Source organism: Mustela nivalis, assembly GCF_964662115.1.
Source record: "Mustela nivalis genome assembly, chromosome: 15".
In the NCBI taxonomy this organism is placed as follows: Eukaryota; Metazoa; Chordata; class Mammalia; order Carnivora; family Mustelidae; genus Mustela; species Mustela nivalis.
The window spans coordinates 13,656,627-13,681,036 of NC_139034.1; the positions used below are offsets into that span (position 1 = coordinate 13,656,627).

At 39.0% G+C, this 24,410-nt stretch overlaps 1 protein-coding gene across 8 annotated transcripts in view; it reads left to right on the top strand.

Annotated features, from left to right (window-relative positions):
* The first annotated feature begins 69 nt into the window (after positions 1–69).
* PAN3 (poly(A) specific ribonuclease subunit PAN3) overlaps positions 70–24,410 on the top strand; it is a 138,973-nt gene continuing 114,632 nt past the window's right edge. For 4 of the 8 annotated variants that reach the window (XM_082700708.1, XM_082700709.1, XM_082700713.1 and 1 more), the window contains exon 1: positions 75–990. In XM_082700708.1, the coding sequence (XP_082556834.1) occupies positions 561–990 (430 nt within the window). In that variant the 5' untranslated portion in view covers positions 75–560. Of the gene's footprint in view, positions 991–24,410 lie in introns of all 8 variants that reach the window. The other 4 variants (XM_082700710.1, XM_082700715.1, XM_082700712.1 and 1 more) reach the window with 4 other exon arrangements.

The window sequence follows — 24,410 nt, forward strand, 5'->3', positions numbered from 1 at the left end:
CGCTCGCGGATGCCCCGGGGGCCGGACGCCTAGCGAGGCATCCCCTCGCGCTCCCGCTACCCACAAGCCACCGCGCCTCGGCGCGCCTGCGCAGCGGCGACGGCCCTCTCAGGAAGAGGAAAATGGAATAAACAACTCGGAGGAACCAGAGCGCGAGAGAGCGAGTGGAGGCAGAATTTAAAAATAAACCGGCTCTCCACCCTCCCAGCCCGTTCGCCGCTGCCGCTCCCCCTTCCCTAGTCCGCGCCCTCGAAGGCCCCGTCTGGGCCCGCGCGCCCACCCCGTCGTCCCGCGCGGCCCCTTTAAGAAAAGAGAACGAGAGAGTGAGTGAGAGAGAATCCCAACTCTCCCCCTCCCCTCCCCTCCCTCCTACCCCCTCCTCCCTCCCCTCTCCCCTCCCCCCCTCTCCCCGGGCGGCTCCGGCTCCCGCAGCGGGACAGACCCACCCGCCCAGGCTTTTATCCGGCACCGGCAGCGTCTTCCTTCCCTCCCCGGTCTATGGTGGCGGCGGCCGTGGCGGCTCCTCGGGCGGCAGCGGAAGACGAGGCTGCGGCGTTGCCATGAACAGTGGCGGCGGCCTCCCGCCCCCCTCGGCCGCCGCCTCCCCTTCCTCCTCCTCGCTGGCGGCGGCAGTGGCGGTGGTGGCCCCGCCGGGGGTCGGGGGTGTCCCCGGCGGGGCGGCGGCGGGAGTGAAGCTGAAGTACTGCCGCTACTACGCTAAGGATAAGACTTGCTTCTACGGGGAGGAGTGTCAGTTCCTGCATGAGGACCCGGCCGCCGGAGCTGCCCCGGGCCTCGGCCTCCATAGCAACAGCGTCCCTCTGGCTCTGGCGGGCGCGCCCGTGGCCGCCTTTCCGCCCGGAGCGGTCCCGGGCGGGGGAGCCGGGCCGCCTCCGGGGCCCAAGAAGCCGGACCTAGGGGGTCCGGGTGCAGGAGCCGCAGCCGGCGGAGGAGGCAGCAGCGGGGTGCTCGATGGACCGCGGCTGGCAAGTGAGTGTGGTCTGGGCAGGGAGGGCCGCCCCGGCCTGGGCTCGGCGGCGGAGCGAAGGCCTGGGGCCGGCGGAGCGAGGGCCTGGGGCCGGAGGGGGCCCGGATGAGGCCCTGCAACGAGCTTTGCCGGCGGGTGCCCCCCCTTCACCTCCCTAGGCGGTCTGAGAGGCCTAGGCCGGGCCTGAGCCCTCCTTCCTTCTTCCTGCTTCCCCTCCTCACAGCCCTAGGCGAGCCGGGGAGCGAGGGGAGGCTGGGTTCCCCGGTACGTGGGTGGGTGGACTGGGGTGCTGTGAGTGGGGGCGGGGAGGAAGGGGGATGGGCTGTGGCGTGCGGTGTGTGAGAAAGGGGGTGTCGTTTCCGGGGGGTGTGGAAAGGGGCTGGGTTTGCAGGCACATGTGTTTTGCGTGCCCGTGTGGAGTGGTGTCTGAGGAGTGTTGAGGTTCCCTAGTGGGTGTGTGTGGGTAGGGGGCGGGAGGTGATGGGCGGGCTTAAGGCTTCCCCGAGTGAGTTGAAAGAACGCAAAAAGTTTGTGTAAGCCTATGGGAGAAAGATTTTCCAGGCAGGAAATGCTTTCTAAGGATTAGGAGTGAAGGGACAGCAGCTTTTATATTATGTTTAGGTTTAGTCGAGAGTTTAGAGTGGGAATTTATGAAGACTTGCATTTCAGCGTAGTCTTCCTGAAGCCAACATCAGTTTGCCGGTGTCAGTAGGAATCCTGAGTAATCCAACTTGGTATCAAGCAGACTCTTAGCATGGAGCTTTGAAAACGTCCTGGGCAGCGTTCATTTGTGTGCGACTGAGCACTAGAGTTCGAATATCTTAAGGCTGTTGGTATTTTTTACTTTTTCTCTTGTCATTATCTCTTACCTTTCAGCTTTTTAGTTTTCAGTGAGTGGAGTTTACAATCATTAGTGTAAATGCAGTCTATTTTACAGAAGCAGAGCAGGTGGCAGATTTTTCTTTTTTGTTTCTCAGTATATTGACTACTTTCTTTCTTTTTTTTAAGCGTATTGACTATTTCTTAACCAAAAGGGGGAAAAGCTTACTTTCTTGGGCATTCTAAACAGTTTTTATATCTTAAAATAATTTGATAGGCAACTTAACTTGGACATTAATACATTTTTGCTTTTTTTTTTTTTTTTTTTTTTTAAGCAGTTACTTGCTTTTTGAGGATTATTTAGTCTTTTCCTAGAGACTTGCTTTTTAAAAAAAAGATTGCTGTGATGGACTTGACTTTAATGCCCATGTATTTGGCTAGATTGATGTGCTCAGAAGATTAATTTGTAACTAAAAGTGTTTTGTAAAAAATGGTTACTTTATTGGTGGAAATTTATCTCTTTGGAGTAGCAACTTTGCATTTTCAAGGTAAACTTTTGCTGGCTGTGTGAGTTGTGGCTCAAAGTAATTTGATCAGTGTTTGAATAGTACTGGGAACCTGGTTGGTGGCTTTGTTACATACAAAAAGGCATTTTCAAAAATGCTGGCATCTGATTTAATATGTTATTTTTCTATGATTTTCTAATATATGGAAGTAGTAGATTTGGGACGTGAAAGATAAGACAGGATATTGTAAACAGGTGAAGATGGGAGGTCAAAAAAAGATACTGGCAATAGCTCAAAGGTAGGATCATTCCATACCTCAGAAAAAGAAAGTAATTGTCTGGGATATAGGATCTTGAGAGAATAGGTAACTACTGCAAAAGAAAGCATTTAAAAATTTAATAGCCATTTAACAGATATTTGATTAAATAGTTGAGTTATGTATTTAGGTTCTGTAGGGCTTGCTTTAACTTGCCTGGGTGAAGCCTGAGGCTTGTCTTTACTGTTGTAGACTTGGTAACTGAATAGTATATAGATTCTGACTCCTTTTAGATGAGAGCATTTTGTTTCATATCAGTGAGTGGCAAATAAACTTGCTCAGGAATCAGGAAAAGAGGACTGTGTTGGTAATTTAATGACTGCTTAGAATTTTTACACTTAAATGTTTAATTTTTAGTTTACTTTCTACCTTTTACTGGATTCTTTGCTGCTTGGAAAGAGGCTTGATTTGTTAAGTGCATGAGGTAATTTAATGAGGCAACACATCCTAAGAGCTGCTATCAGGAGAAATTTAAATTTTTTAGTTGTTGCCTTGATCATCACGGTTTTATTTTGTTTTTATTTTTTCTTTGCTCTTCTTTAAAGGTGAGGTTGTATAGTGCTTCCTTAGCAGAGAGGTCACTAACTGATCTGCTCTGATAAGCTAGATTTGCCTGCAGAAATATTTTGTTTCGGCTTCATGGAATCTTCTGTGTGTGCATGTGTGTGTTAAAAGTTTTTATTGAGGTATACATACCTCGGTAAAGCATACAAATCATAAGTTTTTGGAATTTTCACAAGATAAACACATAGTTTATCATCAGTACTCTGATCAAGAAGTAGGACCTAATCAGTACCCCCCAAAAGTCCTGCTCTTGTCCCCTTCCAGTCAGTACCCTTTCCCAGATGGGACTTTTGATTTCTAACACCACATTCTGACGCAGTAGATTCATTTTTCACTTTTTTTGAACTTTATAGGAATGGACTTCTTTCTTTAAATCTTTCTGTGAGATTCATTCCTGTGATGTAGAAACACCTTCTGTAGTTTCATTTCTGTATAGTGTTAACATTGTATGGATATACCACATTTTATTTTCCCATTTTACAGGTGAGCAGTGGAATGTTTCCAATTTTTGTTATTAAAAACATTTCGAACATGGTTTTTGATGAACAAGTCTATGCATTTCTCTGTTGGATCATCTAGGAGTTGAATTGCAGGGTCATAATAGGGTATGCATATGTTCAGATTTAGTAGATAATTTCTGAAGCGGTTTTACCATATTTACATTCCCTGTGGCAATGTGTGAGAGTTCTAGTTGCTCTACCTTCTCACCAGTACTTGGCATTAGCTCTCTTACAGTTTTAGCCATTTCGCTGGCTCAAATTTTATGGGTGGATTGTAGTTAGTTAACAACATTAAAAAATCAAAAGATGTACGGTAGAAGTAGATTTCAGACTTCCTTTGAAAGACAGCTCTTAATCATATTGGAATTAGGACCATTGCAGCAAGACTCTCAGTTTTGCCTTAATCTCTGACTTAGGTGACTTGTGTGTCTGGCTACTTTTGGCATTTGAGTTTTTGACCCTTCCTTTCTGCTTTATGTTTGCAGAATTTCTTCCTTAGTGTTTCAGATCATGTTAAAACTTAAGAGGTAAATGCAAAAGAAAATTTTATCCTATTTTGCATTGGAAAACTGAAACACAAAAGCCTTTTTTTCTTAATATACTTAGTTGCAGTGATGTTTTGGTCTTGTGAAGGAACCATACTTTAATTTGTTGCTTACTGTTTATGTATACAGAGTATTATATTTTCTTAGTCCAGTTCTCCAGCCCTTCTGCTCACCTGGCAGTATAGTAGTAAACGTTCTGGGATTCAGGATTGTTGTTTGGGAAATAACAGTTTTTGTTTTTTTTTAAAGAAGAATTTTTAAAAAATACTTTAAGGAAGTATTTAAGTTTTTTAAGAGAGAGAGCTGGTGGAACCGGTGGTGGGAGGTTTGGGTATGCCAGTGGGAGAAGAGGCAAGGGGAGAAGTAGAGAGAATTGTAAGCAGGTTCCACACCCAATTTGGAACCTGAAGGGGGCCTCTCTCTCACAACCCTGAGATCATGACCTAAGCAAAAAATCACGAGTCAGGTACTTAACCAGCTGAGCCACTCAGGTACCCCTGAAGATGTATTTAAGGTTTTGACATTTCATATTTCTGTTGGACTTGGGATTTTCTGAGGCTTAAATATTGTTTGATTTGGGTTCAGTTGAATTACTGATTCTTGACATTTTAATAATGTAATTCTAATTTTCAGCTAGCTAGACTTCTAATCTTTAAGGTGCTCAATTTTCAGCAGTTAAACTATATTCCAATGTTTATATTTTATGTACATTATTTGAAATCTAGTGGATTTATTTATCAAAAACAGATGTATTTCTCAGTTCAGGTAGTTTAGTTACCAGTGAAGGCTTTGATGTAAGACACATCTGTGGTAGAATCCTGGCTTTCTTATTAGTTTGGGATCTTGTGTAAAGTTTGAAACTTTAAGCCTCAGTTTTTCTTATTTAAAAAATGGGGGTAATAGTAGCATTTACTTCAGTTGTGGTAAGGTTAATGGGATAGTACCAGTGCATTGCTCAGCCCATAATGAGGTTTTAGTTGTAGTTGCTGCTGTTAATCAGTATTATTAATAATAAATCTGTAAGTTGTGCATTTTCTTTCCTTCAATTTTTGAGAATATACGTTTAAGACTAGTGAAATACTTAGATTATGGAATTTTGTGTAGTTGTCTATCCAAATGGAAGAGAATAATGGATAAATTTAAGTTCATTTACTTTGGATTATATAGTGTGTGTGGCAAACTGCGTTTAAGTCAGGATTTTACTTACCTAGAATTACAGAATTACACTATTAGCTAACAGGAAAGTGAGGAGTGGGAGTTTGTCATTAGGATAGCTGGCATAGGTTTAAACATTTTTATTGGACAGTGGATAACAAAGACTTTATAATACCATTCATTTCACTCATTTTATATTGCGCTTGCAAGGTGGCAAGCTTTGGCCAAACTCGGTGTAAGGAATATAACATAGAATAAAACGAAATTCTGCCCTAATGGAGTTTCTATTCTAGAGGAGAATACAGACACAGGTGTAAGATAATATTAAGCCTTGATAAGTTTTATGAGGACTATTCAAAAATGGATGTGTTTTCATAAGTTGAGGTAAGATTCAGTTAATGAGTAAAAGTGCATAAAAGTGCACCTTCTTTCCATAGAGTACATTTGAAATAGCCAGAAAGGAAGATAAATGGTTGTCAAAACAAAGCAAAATATCTTTATATTTTTGCCCTTCTATAAGATTTTTCACTTTTTAAAAGATTTTGTCAGAGAGAGAGAGCGAGAGAGCAAAATCGGGGGTGGGGGAGTAGGAGAGGGAGAAGCTGGCTGCCAGCTGAGCAGGGAGCCCAATGTGGTATTTCATCCCAGGACCCTAGGATCATGACCTGAGCAGAAGGCAGACACTTAACTAACTGAGCCACCCAGGTGTCCTGGATTTTTCCATTTTGAAATGAACCTTCTATTTTGAGGCACATGCAGTTTTAAGAAATGATATACAGAGAACTTGTTGTTCCATCACTCATTTTCCTTTGACAGTAACATGTTCATAACTGTACTGCAGTATTAAAACCAGCATTGATTGATATAGCCCACTTATCATATTCATCTTTTTGTAATCTGATTTGTACTCCTCTGTGCCCATACGTGTGCATTTAGTTCTGTGGGATTTCTCACAAGTATGTTGGTGTAAATGCCAACACAGTCAAGACATAGAATAGTTTATCACCCTCTAGTTGCCCTTTCGTAATCCCCCACCTTACTCCCTCCCCAAGCTTGACAACTACTAATTTGCTCTCCATTTCTATAACTTTCTCATTTCAAGAATGTTTAAATGGACTCATATAGCATGAAATCTTTTGGGATTAGTCCCCCTCCGCCCACACAGAGCATAATTCTTTCAAGATTCAGCCAAGTTGTGTGTATCAAGAGTTCTTTTGTATATATTGCTGAATTTTTCCTCTGTATTTTAACTCAGGAAATTTATATTTATTACTGAGCAGCATTTTTTGGTTTGCTTTGCTGTAGGCATGTCTACTTTGTGCACAAAGTTATGAACATTTACAGTAACCCAGAGATAATATTTTAAAGATTTGTGCTAGGAGCATTTATTTACAGGCTTGAATATTTATTTATATATTTTAGGGTTGATTTTCACTTTATCTTTTTTTTTTAGTTATGAAACTTTATTTGTAAAAATTTCCATTGGCGCAGCAGTGTATAAAGTCAAAGTAGATCAATCTTACCTTATTACCTGGGGTTGATCGTTATTAATATAATGCTTTTGTGCTCCTAAAAGCTCTGCCTCCAAATACAATTATGTGAGGGTTAGGGCTTCAGTATATGAATTTTGAGAGAAGTGTGTGCATGCATACACACTGAAGTTTTGTAGCAGTATTTCTCACCTTTTTTCTGTATTAACTTTATATCCCATTTATAAAATAGTTTAGTTTGAGATTTTATAAATGGAATATGATAAAATACTTGTTTTGTGTAGTGTTTTCAAATAGCTTTTAGAAAGCCAATATATACAAGTATTTATGTCTTCTACAGTTGTATAGGAATTACTCCTGGACTGGCAGTTCAGAGATTTTGATTTTTAGTGCTCTTACAAAATCACTTTGTGATCTTAAGCTAGTCATTTAGTCCACATGGAAATAATGTTTATCTGTAAAGTGGGAGAATGGGGATAGAGTACATGTTGTCCAAGATACTTTTAGCTCTAAAATGCTCTGTTTTCTAAATGTTCATGTTCTAGAAAACAAATTACTTCATGTTTGATCTTTAGATCCTCTTCCCCTCCCAACAGCTCTTAAAATACAGACTGCTCAGCAGTTTAACATCCAGTACAGGGAAGGGCATGTTGATCTCACTAATCTTGGCTGGGCTAATTGGTATGTAGATAACAATCCTCTTCCATAAAAAAGCTTGCCCCTTTTTTGATGTCTGTTTTGTTATTTATTTTTCTTTAAAAAATAAAGTTATTTTTTTCTTTTTAAAGTAAACTCCACACCCATCATGGGGCTTGAACTCAACCACCCCAGATCAAAGTTTCCTGCTGCACTGGCTGAGCCACCCAGGTGTCCTGTTGCTATTTTTCTAAAGCGAGTTTTTAATTACATTTTTATTATAAAAATTCCTGCTTTAAAAAAAAAAATGGGAAACAATGTCTTGTTTTTGGAACTAAAGATGTAACATATACGCAGGTTAAAAACTTAAATAGCACAAAAGGGTACTCAATGAAAAATAGTCTCCCTCTTTCTTTAGTTGCCTGATTCCTTTCCAAAAGATAGCCACTCTTTCTAATTTATAATGTGTGCATTCAGAAATACTCTGTGCCTATACAGTCATTTATGTGTTTTATATTTCCCTGTCTCTACCATCTACTGACACACATACGTGTACACACACGGAAGCACTTTGAATTTTCTCACTGAATTTCATATTTTGTGGTTTGTTCCACATTCATACATAGAAATCTACCTCGCTCTTTTTAAAGGCTGCATAATATTCTACTGTATGCTGTATTATTCTTTTTAATGGATAGCTAGGTTATTTATAGTCTTATTATAAATAATGGCACTAAGCTGTTGTATCTTAATGCATTATGTACATTTATACATAAACTCATGCAAAATATATGTACATATATTAAGCATATAGAATCTTCAGTAATTTGGTAATTCATTCAAACTTGGTACATTAAGAAAAAATTATGTGGGCAGCTACCATATGATCTCACTTATATGTGGAATCTAAAAAAATCCCTGAGCTCATAGATTCAGGGAACTGATTGGTAGTTTCTGGAGGTGGGGAGTGGAGGGATATGAGAAATGGATGAAGATGGTCAAAAGGTACAAACTTCCAGTTATAAGTAAATCCTGAGTATGTAATATATAGCAAGTGGTGTATTGTGTATATGGAAGTTGCTAAGAGAGTAGATCTTGAAAGTTCTTTACATAAGAAAAAAATGGTAACTGTGTAGTGACTGATGTTAAATAAATTTAATGTGGTAATCATTTTGTGGTATATGCATAAATCCAATCATGTTGTACACCTAAAACTAACACTATATTCCATGCCAATTATAGCTTGATAAAAAAAATCTGTATTTTACACATTATTAGCTGAAATAAGATATTTGAAATAGTCATCAATATCAAATCTACGCCAGCAAGATATTTTTCCCAGTGGCTCAGATATCTAGAGATAGTTTTATAAATCAGATCTCAGATCTTTTGTAACTTAATAGATTAGTATTTGTTAATAATTTCAGGGAAATTTCATTTGTATATTTAATAAAAGACGTGTTATTATTTAATAATCTTTCATTGTTTATCTGCATTTTTGTTTTTTTAAGATTTTATTTATTTATTTATTTATTTAAAGATTTTATTTATTTATTTGACAGAGAGAAATCACAAGTAGATGGAGAGGCAGGCAGAGAGAGAGAGGGAAGCAGGCTTCCTGCTGAGCAGAGAGCCCAATGCGGGACTTGATCCCAGGACCCTGAGATCATGACCTGAGCTGTAGGCAGCGGTTTAACCCACTGAGCCACCCAGGCGCCCTAAGATTTTATTTATTTATTTGACAGAGAGAAATCACAAGTAGATGGAGAGGCAGGCAGAGAGAGAGAGAGAGAGAGAGAGGGAAGCAGGCTCCCCACTGAGCAGAGAGCACGGTGTGGGGCTTGATCCCAGGACCCTGGGATCATGACCCGAGCCACCCAGGCGCCCCTGCAGGTTTGATATGGTTACCTTAGGGTGCTTTCATAAATTAGGTAGAGCATGAAAGAGCTGGAAAAACAGGAAACAACTTTATATATTATTAAATATAACTTTATTATTTTACTTATCTTTTCCTAAACTTATTCTGTTGTTTAATATTGCTTTTCCTGAATCTGACTGTATACTTGATTGAAAGGATGAGAACAGAGGTGAAGAAAAACAACATAGAATTGGGCCTCTTAAATTTCATAAGTGACCTTTTATGGCTCATAGACTTTATAGAAATGGTAGCTGTCTCTGTAAAAGAGCCTTGACGATGATGGGACAGGGAATTTTCTTTCTACTCCCAAGGCTTGGAAAAGTGATAAAGGCATTTTTTAAAGTAAAAATTTCAGAAGAGTTTTCTGATAAATATTTTAAAAAGATTTAATGTCAACAAAATAATGTATTTGAAAAACAGATTTTTGGCAGACTTTCAGCTTAGTATAATTAGGTCTGAAAGTAGTGATTCATTCATTTTATTTAATTATTTGATTAACACACATTTACTGAGTACTTGCTCTGTGTCAGCCACAGTTTTAGATTCTTGGGATACGTTAGTAACCGATAAATGATAGATTCCTTCCTTTGTGAGCCTTCTATTTTAGTGGGTAGGGTAGGCAGTATTTGTAAACAGAATCCCCCAAATTTTATATATTATAAATTTATATATTACAGAATTTGTTAAAAGATTTTAATTGCTATTAAAAAAAACCAACTCTGCTCCTAACTTCTCATTAAACTATGGGTTTGGATGATCTTACACTAATATTTTGGCACGGAGTAAGCTGGTTTTAGAAATACATTAATAAATTCTGATTTACTCTACTGAGAAAGCAAGAAGAATGGAATACTCAAAAACATTTATTTATTGGCAGATTGAGATTGCATAGAGAAAGCAATCATCTTGGCACAGATCCTAAACGAGAACTGTCTTGCTGTAAGACATGTTTCAGTAAGTAATCAAAGGGGCAGTACTAAATATTAAATAGCTTCACGTGACAACCCAATTTATTTAGTTGTTATTGTCAAGTTTGTAGCCAGTGTCCATTGGAAGGCCTGTCGTATTGTAGTGCTCCTCAGAATGCACTGTTTACCAGAGTCTTGCTGTTCTACATACAGTTTGTCTCTGATTCTGGAAACTAGGTAATGTATATCTTAAATTTTCAGTTCAAAACAGTGAACTATGTATATTCCACTGTGAAACACTAGAATCTCAGCTAAGCTCTTATTAAGCCACTGTGATCTATGTAAAATTGCTGTTTCAGGATTTTTTCCCCCCATCTTCTCAGAGGCCTTGGTGTGTCTATCTTGGTGCAAAGGTATGGTAACTTTCATAAGGGCCAGTTTGCCAGATAGAATTTACAGTTTTTAAAACAATATTAACTTGCCTCTGGAGGTATATTTTATGCAGATAACTACTCAGTAAGTATGATTTGGTATATGTATACTCTGGGCACTGATTAGAGGCTTAATTATCAAGTTTTTATTGAGCACTTTTGTGCCAGATACCGTACTGTATCAGGGAATGCAAAGATGCGTGGTTCTGGCCATTTATGAATGGGCAGTCTAGTGAAGGATTTTGAAATGTATAAATTTGGGCACAAGTATGATACAGTATAGGTATAAAGTTGTATACAAACAGACTCTATTCAGGGATATTTTGGAAGGTCTCATGAAGAGGGAATATTTGAACTATTTTTTGAAAGATTTATGAAGCATACCTGGTAAAAGAGAAGGGCATCCTAGGCAGATGACAAGGACACAGATTTTGAGAGACAGCCGTGTGCATGCTTGTGTTCTGTAGTCTCCTGTTGTGGAGAAGAGGCTTTATTATGGAGAGTGGGACCAGATGATAGATTTTGTGGCCACATTGTGAAGGTCCTTGTAGGCTGTTCTCAGTGCAGTGGTAAGATCTATGTCTTAAAGAGATAACCATAGGAGTTTTTGGCTTCCAAGGGTGGAGATAGGGAAACAGTAGCCTTGTGGCAGTGGGAGAGAGAAATGCCAAGGACTTGATTTAGGCATTCGGACACATTTGAGAGAGATTTGGTGAAGCACCTACTTCAGAGGGTAAATGGGAGAGAGAAAGGAGTTAAGGATAAATGAGTTTTTAGCTTAAAAGTACTTGTAACACATTGTACTTGAAGATTTAATAATAGGTCGTTGTAAAGGTGAGTCTGTAGGAAGGGCTGAGAGGAATGTAGTACAGTGATTTTTGTAGCCTTTGAAGTAAGTTTGTTCTGGTTTCAAATTTCGTCTCTGGCACTGCCACCAAAATAGGCAATAATGATATATATTTTAAAGGACTGATGAGATTGTATATATAAGCAATACATGGCAGCTGGTATTATTGTCTATCTGTCTATATGTAATTTGTCTATCAGAACCAGAAATGAATGTTTCAAAGCAAGAAAATGAGCATTTAAGAGGGGAAGATTGGTCAAGGTAAATGGCTAAAAAGGGAAGTTCTTAAAATTCTTAGCCCTTTATTATCTCAGTTGAGTTGTGGTTTAATACTATGTTATCTACTTCTATTGAGAATTAATATAAAAAATGTTTCTAGAAATTTTTCTTTTATCTGTATTGAAGATGCATGATGATCAGTACTCCAGATATAAAAATCCTTATAAAAGTTTTTCTGAAAAATTTAGTACTAGGAAGTATTTTTGCTCAAGGAATTGGTATTGGTTATTTTACTAGGTGAGTATTTTTAACTTACATTTTTCCTTTTTATCTTGGCTGCTTAGGAACTTCTGAACTTAATGTTCAATTGAGATACTTTTTTTAAGCTTATGTTTATTGGTTTAATAATCCCCCATTTAATCTTTTATTTTTATTATATGTGTGTATTGGGGGAGGGTGATTAAACAACAAATTTATTGTCTCACAGTTCTGGAGCCTAGAAGTCTGAGATGAGGGTGTTGGCTGGGTTGCCTTCTTCTAAGGGTTGTGAGAAATAATCTGTTCCATGCCTCTTTCCAAGCATCTGGTGGTTTGCCTGCCGTCTCTAGCATTCTTTGGCTGTAGAAGCATCACCTTGATCTCTGCTTTCATCTTCACAAGACCTTCTTTCTGTGTGTGTGTCTGTGTCCACATTTCCCCTTTTATAAAGTCATAAGTTATACTGGTGTCAACTTACTACAATTTAAATAAAAAATTTGAAAAGGAAAAAAGAAAAAGGAAACTGATAATGAAACCAGGAAAAAAAAAATTGTACTGTAGGATTCACCTGAATAACCTCATCTTAACTAATTACATTTTCAATGATTCTGTACTGAAATAAGAACATTCTGAGATACTGAGATTAGGACATCAACATGAGTTTTGGGAGGATACATTCAACTTGTTGAGTGGGTAAAAAATGAGATAATGCACATAAAATTACATTTGACTTATGATTGATGCTGTGTGCTACTAAGGTCTTTCTTCTCTTTAGTTATCATCAGTGTTGGTTAATGATGCCTTAGAGTTAGGTAGAGAATCTGGAATGTGGAATGGTCTCTTGATGGTTCTGCACAGAAACTTTATCACAAATATAATATTTGTAGCCATTAATTAGTTTCTCATAGTTCCCTTGGACTTCTTTCTTAGTTTCAGGAGCTTTTGAGGGAAGTCCAGTCTTTCACACAGACCTGTACGTCTTGTCCAGCCACCTGCTTTGGATTCGAGTCTTTTCTTTCAGACAGTTCCTATGGGATGTCTGAAATATTCCGAGCTACCTTTTCATCATTTAAAAAACTATGTGAAAAACTTCTTCTAATGCATTCTATACAAAGAACATGTTAGCTTTTCATCAGAAAAAGCAAGATAACTTTTACAAATAAATTTGTAAATGGATCCAAATGATAACCACAAAAAAGAATCATTAGGCACATGTATCATCTAGGCATGTCATTGTACTGAATTATTCTCACAACAGCCCTGGAAAGTAGTTGTGATAATTTCTATTACAGAGGAGGAAACTGAGACTTGGATTAAATATGTTGTCAAAGTGAGGTGCATGGCTGGCTCAGTAGAGCATGTGACTCTTAATCTCGGGGTCTTGAGTTCAAGCCCCACGTTGGGCATGGAGCCTGCTTAAAAGTAAACAAACAGTTGGAGGTCAGTGGTTGGCAACTGGCTGAAGCAGAACATATGGGCAAGTTGTATTTGCTCAGTCTGTACCAAAAGGTTGGTGCCCCTGACTGCTGAGTGGGTGGAGGAGCCCCTGTTTCTTGGGCCTTCATCCACCTTACCATCATCTAGCACTTCTGCTTCTTAATTTTGTAATTAGGAAAATTGGAAGCAATGATACCATTTACATTGGTATTTTACAAAGCTTGGATGTGAAAGTCATAATATAGTGCATCTTTTATCAACTTTTTTTTTTTATAGAATTCATTGATTTTTTTTTTTTTAAAGATTTTATTTATTTGTCAGAGAGAGTGAGCGAGAGCGAGCACAGGCAGACAGAGTGGAAGGCAGAGTCAGACGGAGAAGCAGGCTCCCTGCAGAGCAAGGAGCCCGATATGGAACTCGATCCCAGGATGCTGGGATCATGACCTGAGCCGAAGGCAGCTGCTTAACCAACTGAGCCACCCAGGCGTCCCCTTTTATCAACTTTTAAAGATACCTATTTTTAAAAAGGGCTTAACTGTATTTATACAAATGTGCTACTAGATTAGATAATACCAAAAAAAAAAAAAAATAGAAATAGTTCCAAATCTCAGTTAATAGATAAGTTAGATGGGAAGATGTTACAGAAACATACAAGAATTTGAAGATTTAAATAGTTGAAGGCAGCAATAAAAGTTAAAGGAAATGTGTATATATTTTTAGTCAGATGAGTGGTATAAATGATATGGTAAGGGGTAAAGGTTTTAACAGCTTGGAATAATTGGGCAGTGCGTTCTAGAGACAGAAGAGGAAAAAAATATTTATGATGACCTATGAGGCAGTTTGCATAGGTTGCTTCACTTGAGTCCCTACCACAACTCTGGGTGAGATGCTGTTGTCTCCTTTTTCAGATGAAATGAACCTTAGAGGATTGTTTGCTCAAGGTCATACAGCTAGTGAGTGGCAAAAGTAGGATTGGAACTCATTGTGTAATTCCAAGTATTTTTTTCTTTTCCATCATATATCTGGAACTGAAACACATAGAGCTAGGGGTGTGTTTGTGTGTGTAGGAATTGATGGTACTCTATTTGTAAAGTGTAGACTTTGAAAATTTAGGGAATGGTATCATTTTGACTGGAGGAGGGAGTTCAGTAATGTTACGATTATTGTAAAGATAGTTTTATAGTAGATGTGTATGTATATTATTTTTTACTTTGATTACACTATAATCTTTGGTCTTTTGGAAATATCTTTGTATTCATTTTTTTCACTGATGGATACCCACTTGTTTCAAGCCTGTTTATTGAATAATTCCTTTTTTCTCCACTGATATTATAAAATAGCCTTTTAGAAATACAATTTACATGCTCTGTTCACCCTTTGTAAGTGTGCAGCTCAGTTTTTAGTAGATTGTATTATAGAGTCGCGCAACTGTCATGATTCTTACTCTGTTTCATTGTTTTTCATAATTTTTCATTGAGGTTTGCAGAGTAGATGGTATGAATTTCATTTTACAAGTGATGGTACAGTCTATATTTTATAAGTGTTTTGCCCGAGACTTTATGGCTAGTAAGTGGCAAAACTGAAACTCAAACTTATGGGAAATGATAGAGATTGAGAACAGATCGTTGGGGGCTTTTTAATGTCAGACTGAGAAGTTTGGGTTTCATCACATAGGGTAAGCATTGCCAGCATCTTGGCTATGATGTCCTCTTCAGCAGACAAAAACCACTCAGTATTTTCAGGGGTCACTTTTTGTATTCTGTGGAACTGTAGACCCTGAAGCTCCTCCGTGTAGAAAGGGTTCCTTAGTCAGATACATTTGGGAAGTACTCTGTCTCCTTTTTGAATTGTCACAGTTCACATTGTAGACATAGGCTCTGAGAAGTTGTGTAGTGAAGAAATAGATTTACTTTTAGTTTTTTGAGCTTTTTCCACTTGACTTCAGAATTCCCTTTGGGTAACATTAGTTTATTCTAATATTTATTTTGGAAAGTTAAACCCATTTCATCAAGAGGAGACAAGACTGAAAGATGATGAACATTTATTTAGTGAAGCCATGAGATTGGTTTTGTTTTTTCTTTTTTTTAAAGTGGGTTATCATCATATACATTCATATGTTAACAATGGCAGGGTAACTGCTGACAGATATAGAAGTTCTGATTCTCTAGGTACTGAGAGATCCTTTGGTTCAAAGTTTGAACGTCTCATTATCATTTTAAAAGTGGAGGCTTGAGATACTTGGGGGGAGGAGTCAAGATGGCGGAGAAGTAGCAGGCTGAGACTACTTCGGCTAGCGGGAGATCAGCTAGATAGCTTATCTAAAGATTGCAAACACCTGCAAATCCATCGGCAGATTGAAGACAAGAAGAACAGCAATTCTGGAAACAGAAAAAGAACCACTTTCTGAAAGATAGGACCGGGGGAAACGTGAATCCAAAGCAACGGGATGATAGACCCCGGGGGGTGGGGGGAAGGGCCAGCTCCCGGCAAGAGGCGGAGCAACGGAGCACAAAATAAAAGTCTGTTCCACTGAGGGACATCGCTCCAGAGGCTAAACCGGGGCGAAGCCCAGACGGGGTCAGCATGGCCTCAGGTCCCGCAGGGTCACAGAAGGATCGGGGATGTCTGAGTGTCGCAGAGCTTGCGGGTATTGGAACGGGAAAGCCGGCTACAGAGACAGAGCCGACAGTAAGCTCACAGCTCGGTGTTACCTTGAACCGGTCGCAGGCTCCGTGAGCTTGGAGCGCGGCCGGAGGTCAGGCAGATGGGAGTAACTGGGTGCTGTTCTCTGAGGGTGCACTGAGGAGTGGGGCCCTGGGCTCTGGGCTCCTCCGGGCCGGGCCGGAGACCAGGAGACCGCCATTTGTATTCCCGTCCTCCGGAACTCTACGGAAAGCGCTCAGGGAACAAAAGCTCCTGGAAGCGAACCTGAGCTGATTACTCAGCCCAGCCCCTGGTAAGGGCAGTGCAATTCCGCCTGGGGCAAAGACACTTGAGAATCACTACACCAGGCCCCTCCCCCAGAAGATCAACAAGAAATCCAGCCGAGACCAAGTTCACCTACCAAGGAGTGCGGTTTCAATACCAAGGAGAGCAGCAGAATTCCAGAGGAGGAGAAAGCAAAGCACGAACTCATGGCTTTCTCCCTGTGATTTTTTTTAGTCTTGCAGTTAATTTAATTTTTTTTCTTTTTCATTTTTTGTTTTGTTTCTTGCCTTCTGGTAAAAATTTTTTTTTAACCTTTACCCTTTTCTTTTTTAACGTTTTTTAACTAGTTTATCTAATATATATATTTTTTCTTTTTTATATTTCTGTTCATTGGTTTTCTTTTTTTTTAAATTTTTTTCTTTTCTTTTTCTTCTTTTTTTTTCTTTCTTCCTTTTTGAACCTCTTTTTATCCCATTTCTCCCCCCTCACGATTTTGGATCTCTTCTAATTTGGTTAAAGCATATTTTCCTGGGGTTGTTGCCAACCTTTTAGTATTTCACTTGCCCCTTCATATACCCTTATCTGGACAAAATGACAAGACGGAAAAATTCAACGCAAAAAAAAGAACAAGAGGCAGTACTGAAGGCTAGGGACCACTTACTAGCCATAAAGTCTCGGGCAAAACACTTATAAAATGTAGACTGTACCATCACTTGTAAAATGAAATTCATACCATCTACTCTGCAAACCTCAATGAAAAATTATGAAAAACAATAATCAATACAGACATTGGTAATATGTCAGATCTAGAGTTCAGAATGACAATTCTCAAGGTTCTAGCCGGGCTCGAAAAAGGCATGGAAGATATTAGAGAAACCCTCTCGAGAGATATAAAAGCCCTTTCTGGAGAAATAAAAGAACTAAAATCTAACCAAGTTGAAATCAAAAAAGCTATTAATGAGGTGCAATCAAAAATGGAGGCTCTAACTGCTAGGATAAATGAGGCAGAAGAAAGAATTAGTGATATAGAAGACCAAATGACAGAGAATAAAGAAGCTGAGCAAAAGAGGGGCAAACAGCTACTGGACCACGAGGGGAGAATTCGAGAGATAAGTGACACCATAAGACGAAACAACATTAGAATAATTGGGATTCCAGAAGAAGAAGAAAGAGAGAGGGGAGCAGAAGGTATACTGGAGAAAATTATTGGGGAGAATTTCCCCAATATGGCAAAGGGAACGAGCATCAAAATTCAGGAGGTTCAGAGAACGCCCCTCAAAATCAATAAGAATAGGCCCATACCCCGTCACCTAATAGTAAAATTTACAAGTCTCAGTGTCAAAGAGAAAATCCTGAAAGCAGCCCGGGAAAAGAAGTTTGTAACATACAATGGTAAAAATATTAGATTGGCAGCTGACTTACCCACAGAGACCTGGCAGGCCAGAAAGAGCTGGCATGATATTTTCAGAGCACTAAATGAGAAAAACATGCAGCCAAGAATACTATATCCAGCTAGGCTATCATTGAAAATAGAAGGAGAGATTAAAAGCTTCCAGGACAAACAAAAACTGAAAGAATTTGCAAACACCAAACCAGCTCTACAGGAAATATTGAAAGGGGTCCTCTAAGCACAGAGAGAGCCTACAAGTGGTAGATCAGAAAGGAACAGAGACCATATACAGTAACAGTCACCTTACAGGCAAATACAATGGCACTAAAATCATATCTCTCAATAGTTACCCTGAATGTTAATGGGCTAAATGCCCCTGTCAAAAGACACAGGGTATCAGAATGGATAAAAAAAAAACAACCCATCTATATGTTGCCTCCAAAAAACTCATTTTAAGCCCGAAGACACCTCCAGATTTAAAGTGAGGGGGTGGAAAAGAATTTACCATGCTAATGGACATCAGAAGAAAGCAGAGGTGGCAATCCTTATATCAGATCAATTAGATTTTAAGCCAAAGACTATAATAAGAGATGAGGAAGGACACTATATCATACTCAAAGGGTCTGTCCAACAAGAAGATTTAACAATTTTAAATATCTATGCCCCCAACGTGGGAGCAGCCAACTATATAAACCAATTAATAACAAAATCAAAGAAACACATCAACAATAATACAATAATAGTAGGGGACTTTAACACTCCCCTCACTGAAATGGACAGATCATCCAAGCAAAAGATCAGCAAGGAAATAAAAGCCTTAAACGACACACTGGACCAGATGGACATCACAGATATATTCAGAATATTTCATCCCCAAGCAACAGAATACACATTCTTCTCTAGTGCACATGGAACATTCTCCAGAATAGATCACATCCTTGGTCCTAAATCAGGACTCAACCAGTATCAAAAGATTGGGATCATTCCCTGCATATTTTCAGACCACAATGCTCTAAAGCTAGAACTCAACCACAAAAGGAAGTTTGGAAAGAACCCAAATACATGGAGACTAAACAGCATCCTTCTAAAGAATGAATGGGTCAACCGGGAAATTAAAGAAGAATTGAAAAAAATCATGGAAACAAATGATAATGAAAATACAACGGTTCAAAATCTGTGGGACACAACAAAGGCAGTCCTGAGAGGAAAATATATAGCAGTACAAGCCTTTCTCAAGAAACAAGAAAGGTCTCAGGTACACAACCTAACCCTACACCTAAAGGAGCTGGAGAAAGAACAAGAAAGAAACCCTAAGCCCAGCAGGAGAAGAGAAATCATAAAGATCAGAGCAGAAATCAATGAAATAGAAACCAAAAAAACAATAGAACAAATCAACGAAACGAGGAGCTGGTTCTTTGAAAGAATTAATAAAATTGATAAACCCCTGGCCCGACTTATCAAAAAGAAAAGAGAAAGGACACAAATAAATAAAATCATGAATGAAAGAGGAGAGATCACAACTAACACCAAAGAAATACAAACTATTATAAGAACATACTATGAGGGCGCCTGGGTGGCTCAGTGGGTTAAGCCGCTGCCTTCGGCTCAGGTCATGATCTCAGAGTCCTGGGATCGAGTCCCGCATCAGGCTCTCTGCTCGGCGGAGAGCCTGCTTCCCTCTCTCTCTCTGCCTGCCTCTCCATCTACTTGTGATTTCTCTCTGTCAAATAAATAAATAAAATCTTTAAAAAAAAAAAAAAAAAGAACATACTATGAGCAACTCTACGCCAATAAATTTGACAATCTGGAAGAAATGGATGCATTCCTAGAAACATATAAACTACCACAACTGAATCAGGAAGAAATAGAAAGCCTGAACAGACCCATAACCAGTAAGGAGATTGAAACAGTCATTAAAAATCTCCAAACAAACAAAAGCCTGGGGCCAGACGGCTTCCCGGGGGAATTCTACCAAACATTTAAAGAAGAAGTAATTCCTATTCTCCTGAAACTGTTCCAAAAAATAGAAATGGAAGGAAAACTTCCAAACTCATTTTATGAGGCCAGCATCACCTTGATCCCAAAACCAGACAAGGATCCCACCAAAAAAGAGAGCTATAGACCATCAATATTCTTGATGAACACAGATGCGAAAATACTCAACAAAATACTAACCAATAGGATTCAACAGTACATTAAAAGGATTATTCACCACGACCAAGTGGGATTTATTCCAGGGCTGCAAGGTTGGTTCAACATCCGCAAATCAGTCAATGTGATACAACACATCAATAAAAGAAGAACAAGAACCATATGATACTCTCAATAGATGCTGAAAAAGCATTTGACAAAGTACAGCATCCCTTCCTGATCAAAACTCTTCAAAGTGTAGGGATAGAGAGGGCACATACCTCAATATCATCAAAGTCATCTATGAAAAACCCACCGCAAATATCATTCTCAATGGAGAAAAACTGAAAGCTTTTCCGCTAAGGTCAGGAACACGGCAGGGATGTCCATTATCACCACTGCTATTCAACATAGTACTAGAGGTCCTAGCCTCAGCAATCAGACAACGAAAGGAAATTAAAGGCATCCAAATCGGCAAAGAAGAAGTCAAATTATCACTCTTCGCAGATGATATGATACTATATGTAGAAAACCCAAAAGACTCCACTCCAAAACTGCTAGAACTTATACAGGAATTCAGTAAAGTGTCAGGATATAAAATCAATGCACAGAAATCAGTTGCATTTCTCTACACCAACAGCAAGACAGAAGAAAGAGAAATTAAGGAGTCAATCCCATTTACAATTGCATCCAAAACCATAAGATACCTAGGAATAAACCTAACCAAAGAGACACAGAATCTATACTCAGAAAACTATAAAGTACTCATGAAAGAAATTGAGGAAGACACAAAGAAATGGAAAAATGTTCCATGCTCCTGGATTGGAAGAATAAATATTGTGAAAATGTCTATGCTACCTAAAGCAGTCTACACATTTAACGCAATTCCTATCAAAGTACCATCCATCTTTTTCAAAGAAATGGAACAAATAATTCCAAAATTTATATGGAACCAGAAAAGACCTCGAATAGCCAAAGGGATATTGAAAAAGAAAGCCAACGTTGGTGGCATCACAATTCCGGACTTCAAGCTCTATTACAAAGCTGTCATCATCAAGACAGCATGGTACTGGCACAAAAACAGACACATAGATCAATGGAACAGAATAGAGAGCCCAGAAATAGACCCTCAACTCTACAGTCAACTAATCTTCGACAAAGCAGGAAAGAATGTCCAATGGAAAAAAGACAGCCTCTTCAATAAATGGTGCTGGGAAAATTGGACAGCCACATGCAGAAAAATGAAATTGGACCGTTTCCTTACACCACACACAAAAATAGACTCAAAATGGATGAAGGACTTCAATGTGCGAAAGGAATCCATCAAAATCCTTGAGGAGAACACAGGCAGCAACCTCTTCGACCTCAGCCGCAGCAACATCTTCCTAGGAACAACGCCAAAGGCAAGGGAAGCAAGGGCAAAAATGAACTATTGGGATTTCATCAAGATCAAAAGCTTTTGCACAGCAAAGGAAACAGTTAACAAAATCAAAAGACAGCTGACAGAATGGGAGAAGATATTTGCAAACGACATATCAGATAAAGGACTAGTGTCCAGAATCTATAAAGAACTTAGCAAACTCAACACCCACAGAACAAATAATCCAATCAAGAAATGGGCAGAGGACATGAACAGACATTTCTGCAAAGAAGACATCCAGATGGCCAACAGACACATGAAAAAGTGCTCCATATCACTCGGCATCAGGGAAATACAAATCAAAACCACAATGCGATATCACCTCACACCAGTCAGAATGGCTAAAATAAACAAGTCAGGAAATGACAGATGCTGGTGAGGATGCGGAGAAAGGGGAACCCTCCTCCACTGTTGGTGGGAATGCAAGCTGGTGCAGCCACTCTGGAAAACAGCATGGAGGTTCCTCAAAATGTTGAAAATAGAACTGCCCTATGACCCAGCAATTGCACTATTGGGTATTTACACTAAAGATACAAGCGTAGTGATCCAAAGGGGCACGTGCACCCGAATGTTTATAGCAGCAATGTCCACAATAGCCAAACTATGGAAAGAACCTAGATGTCCATCAACAGATGAATGGATCAAGAATATGTGGTATATATACACAATGGAATACTATGCAGCCATCAAAAGAAATGAAATCTTGCCATTTGCGACAACATGGATGGAACTAGAGCGTATCATGCCTAGCGAAATAAGTCAAGCAGAGAAAGACAACTATCATATGATCTTCCTGATATGAGGAAGTGGTGATGCAACATGGGGGCTTAACTGGGTAGAAGAAGAAGCAATGAAACAAGATGGAATTGGGAGGGAGACAAACCATAAGCGACTCTTAATCTCACAAAACAAACTGAGGGTTGCTGGGGGAACAGGATTTGGGAGAAGGGGGTGGGATTATGGACATTGGGGAAGGTATGTGCTTTGGTGAGTGCTGTGAAGTGTGTAAACCTGGTGATTCACAGAGCTGTACCCCTGGGGATAAAAATATATGTTTATAAAAAATAAAAAATTAAAAAAAAGTGCAGGCTTGAAATTTCATCTTTTGATTTCTAATCCCTCTCTTAAAAACTGGAAGGCAGTTTCATGCAATTGAGAGATTGCCATTACATCCCAGTTTTGTCACTTACTAGCTTTGTGGCATAGGGCAAGCTTTCTCATCTCTCTAAATCAATTAGTTTACTTAATTGTAAAGTAAAAGTAGTATCAACCTTGCCACAGTTGACAGTTGGACTGAGGTTCTTATCTACACAGTGGTTGTTGAATTGATTATTATTCTGTACAGATACAAGGTATAATAATAGAGGTGATCATAGAGCTTTCCTAGAAATAGTAAGCTTTACTTATAGTGGATTGCATACTATTATTCCATAGAGATGGTGTAAAGTTTACGTAAAGTGGATTGCAAAAATAAGAGGTTAAACTAGTGAAAAGTTCTTGTTTAGTCTTGGTAATAAAAGCCTCTAATGTGTCTTATGCTTATGTAATTTAAACTTCAAACGTGCTCTACATGCCTTTTCTCTTTGTGCATCTCATAAGTTAGGTAGAACATGTGTCTATTCTTAGTAATTAGAAAAACCCAGTATCTTCAGGATCTGATTTTCCTAACTACTGTTGGAAGCATCAAATCCCATTCTCTTCCTTCCAAAATACGGAAGGTTAAGTGAAAGTATATGTGTGGAATTTTTCCTCTCAGCTTTATTCAGATACTAACATATAACAAGGTATATGGCATGATGGTGTCATACAAATACATAACTGCTGAATGATTACCCATAGGTAGGTCAGCACCTCTGTCCCTTCATGTAATTACATTTTCTTGTGTGTGGTGATAACTTTGAAACTCTACTCTACTAACAAGTTTTAAGTATATAATACAGTTTTTAAATTATAGTCACCATGATGTACATTAGATCCCCAGAACTTACTCATTTTGGAGCTGGAAGTTGGACCAGCATCTCCCTATTTCTTCTGCTTCTCAGTCCTTGGCAACCACTCCTCTATTTCTTTGAGTTTGGCTCTTTTATATTCCACATATAAATGAGAACATATACTGTTTGTCTTTCTCTGACTTATTTCACTTAGCATAATGCCCTCAGGGTCCATCTGTGATGTCAAAAATGTCAGGATTTCCTTCTTTCTTATGGCTGAGTAATATTTCATTTTGTGTGTGTATGTGTGTATACACAGAATACATACACATAAACATATATGTATATACCACATTTTATATGTATATCACATTTTCATTAGCTATTTATCTCTCAGTGCTCATCTAGGTTGTTTCCATGTCTTGGCTATTAGGAGTAATGTTGCAGTTAACATGGGGGTGCAGAAATTTCTTCAAGATTGTGATTCCATTTCTTTTTATTAATACAAAGTAGTACTCCTGTCTTATCTGCAGGGGATACAGTGGTCCTCTGATCTGTAGGGAATACAGTCCAGTACCCCCAGTGGATGTTTGAAATTGCAGACAGTATGAATCCTATGTATACATGTTTTTTTCCTATGTATACATATATACCTATGCTAAAGTTTAATTTATGAATTAGGCACAGTAAGACATTGAGAACAATAATAAAATACAACAATATATCAATATATTGTAATAAAAGTTACATGAATGTGGTTTTTCTCTCTCTTTCAGAATATCTTATTGTACTGTTACTCACCCTTCTTGTGATGATGTTTGTTGATAAAATGCCTACATGATCAAGTGAAGTAGGGTGAATGATGTAGACATTGTGACATAGTATTAGCTTACCACTGGCCTTAAGATGCTATGTCAGAGGATCGTTGGCTTACATATGGTTGACTGAGGTTGACCATAGGTAACTATGGTAAGTGAAACCTTGGAGAAGGCCAGGGGGCGGGATGGGGGGACTAGTTTAACCAGAGGTAAGATTGCTAAATCTTGTGTTCTGTTTTTAATTTTTGAGGGACCT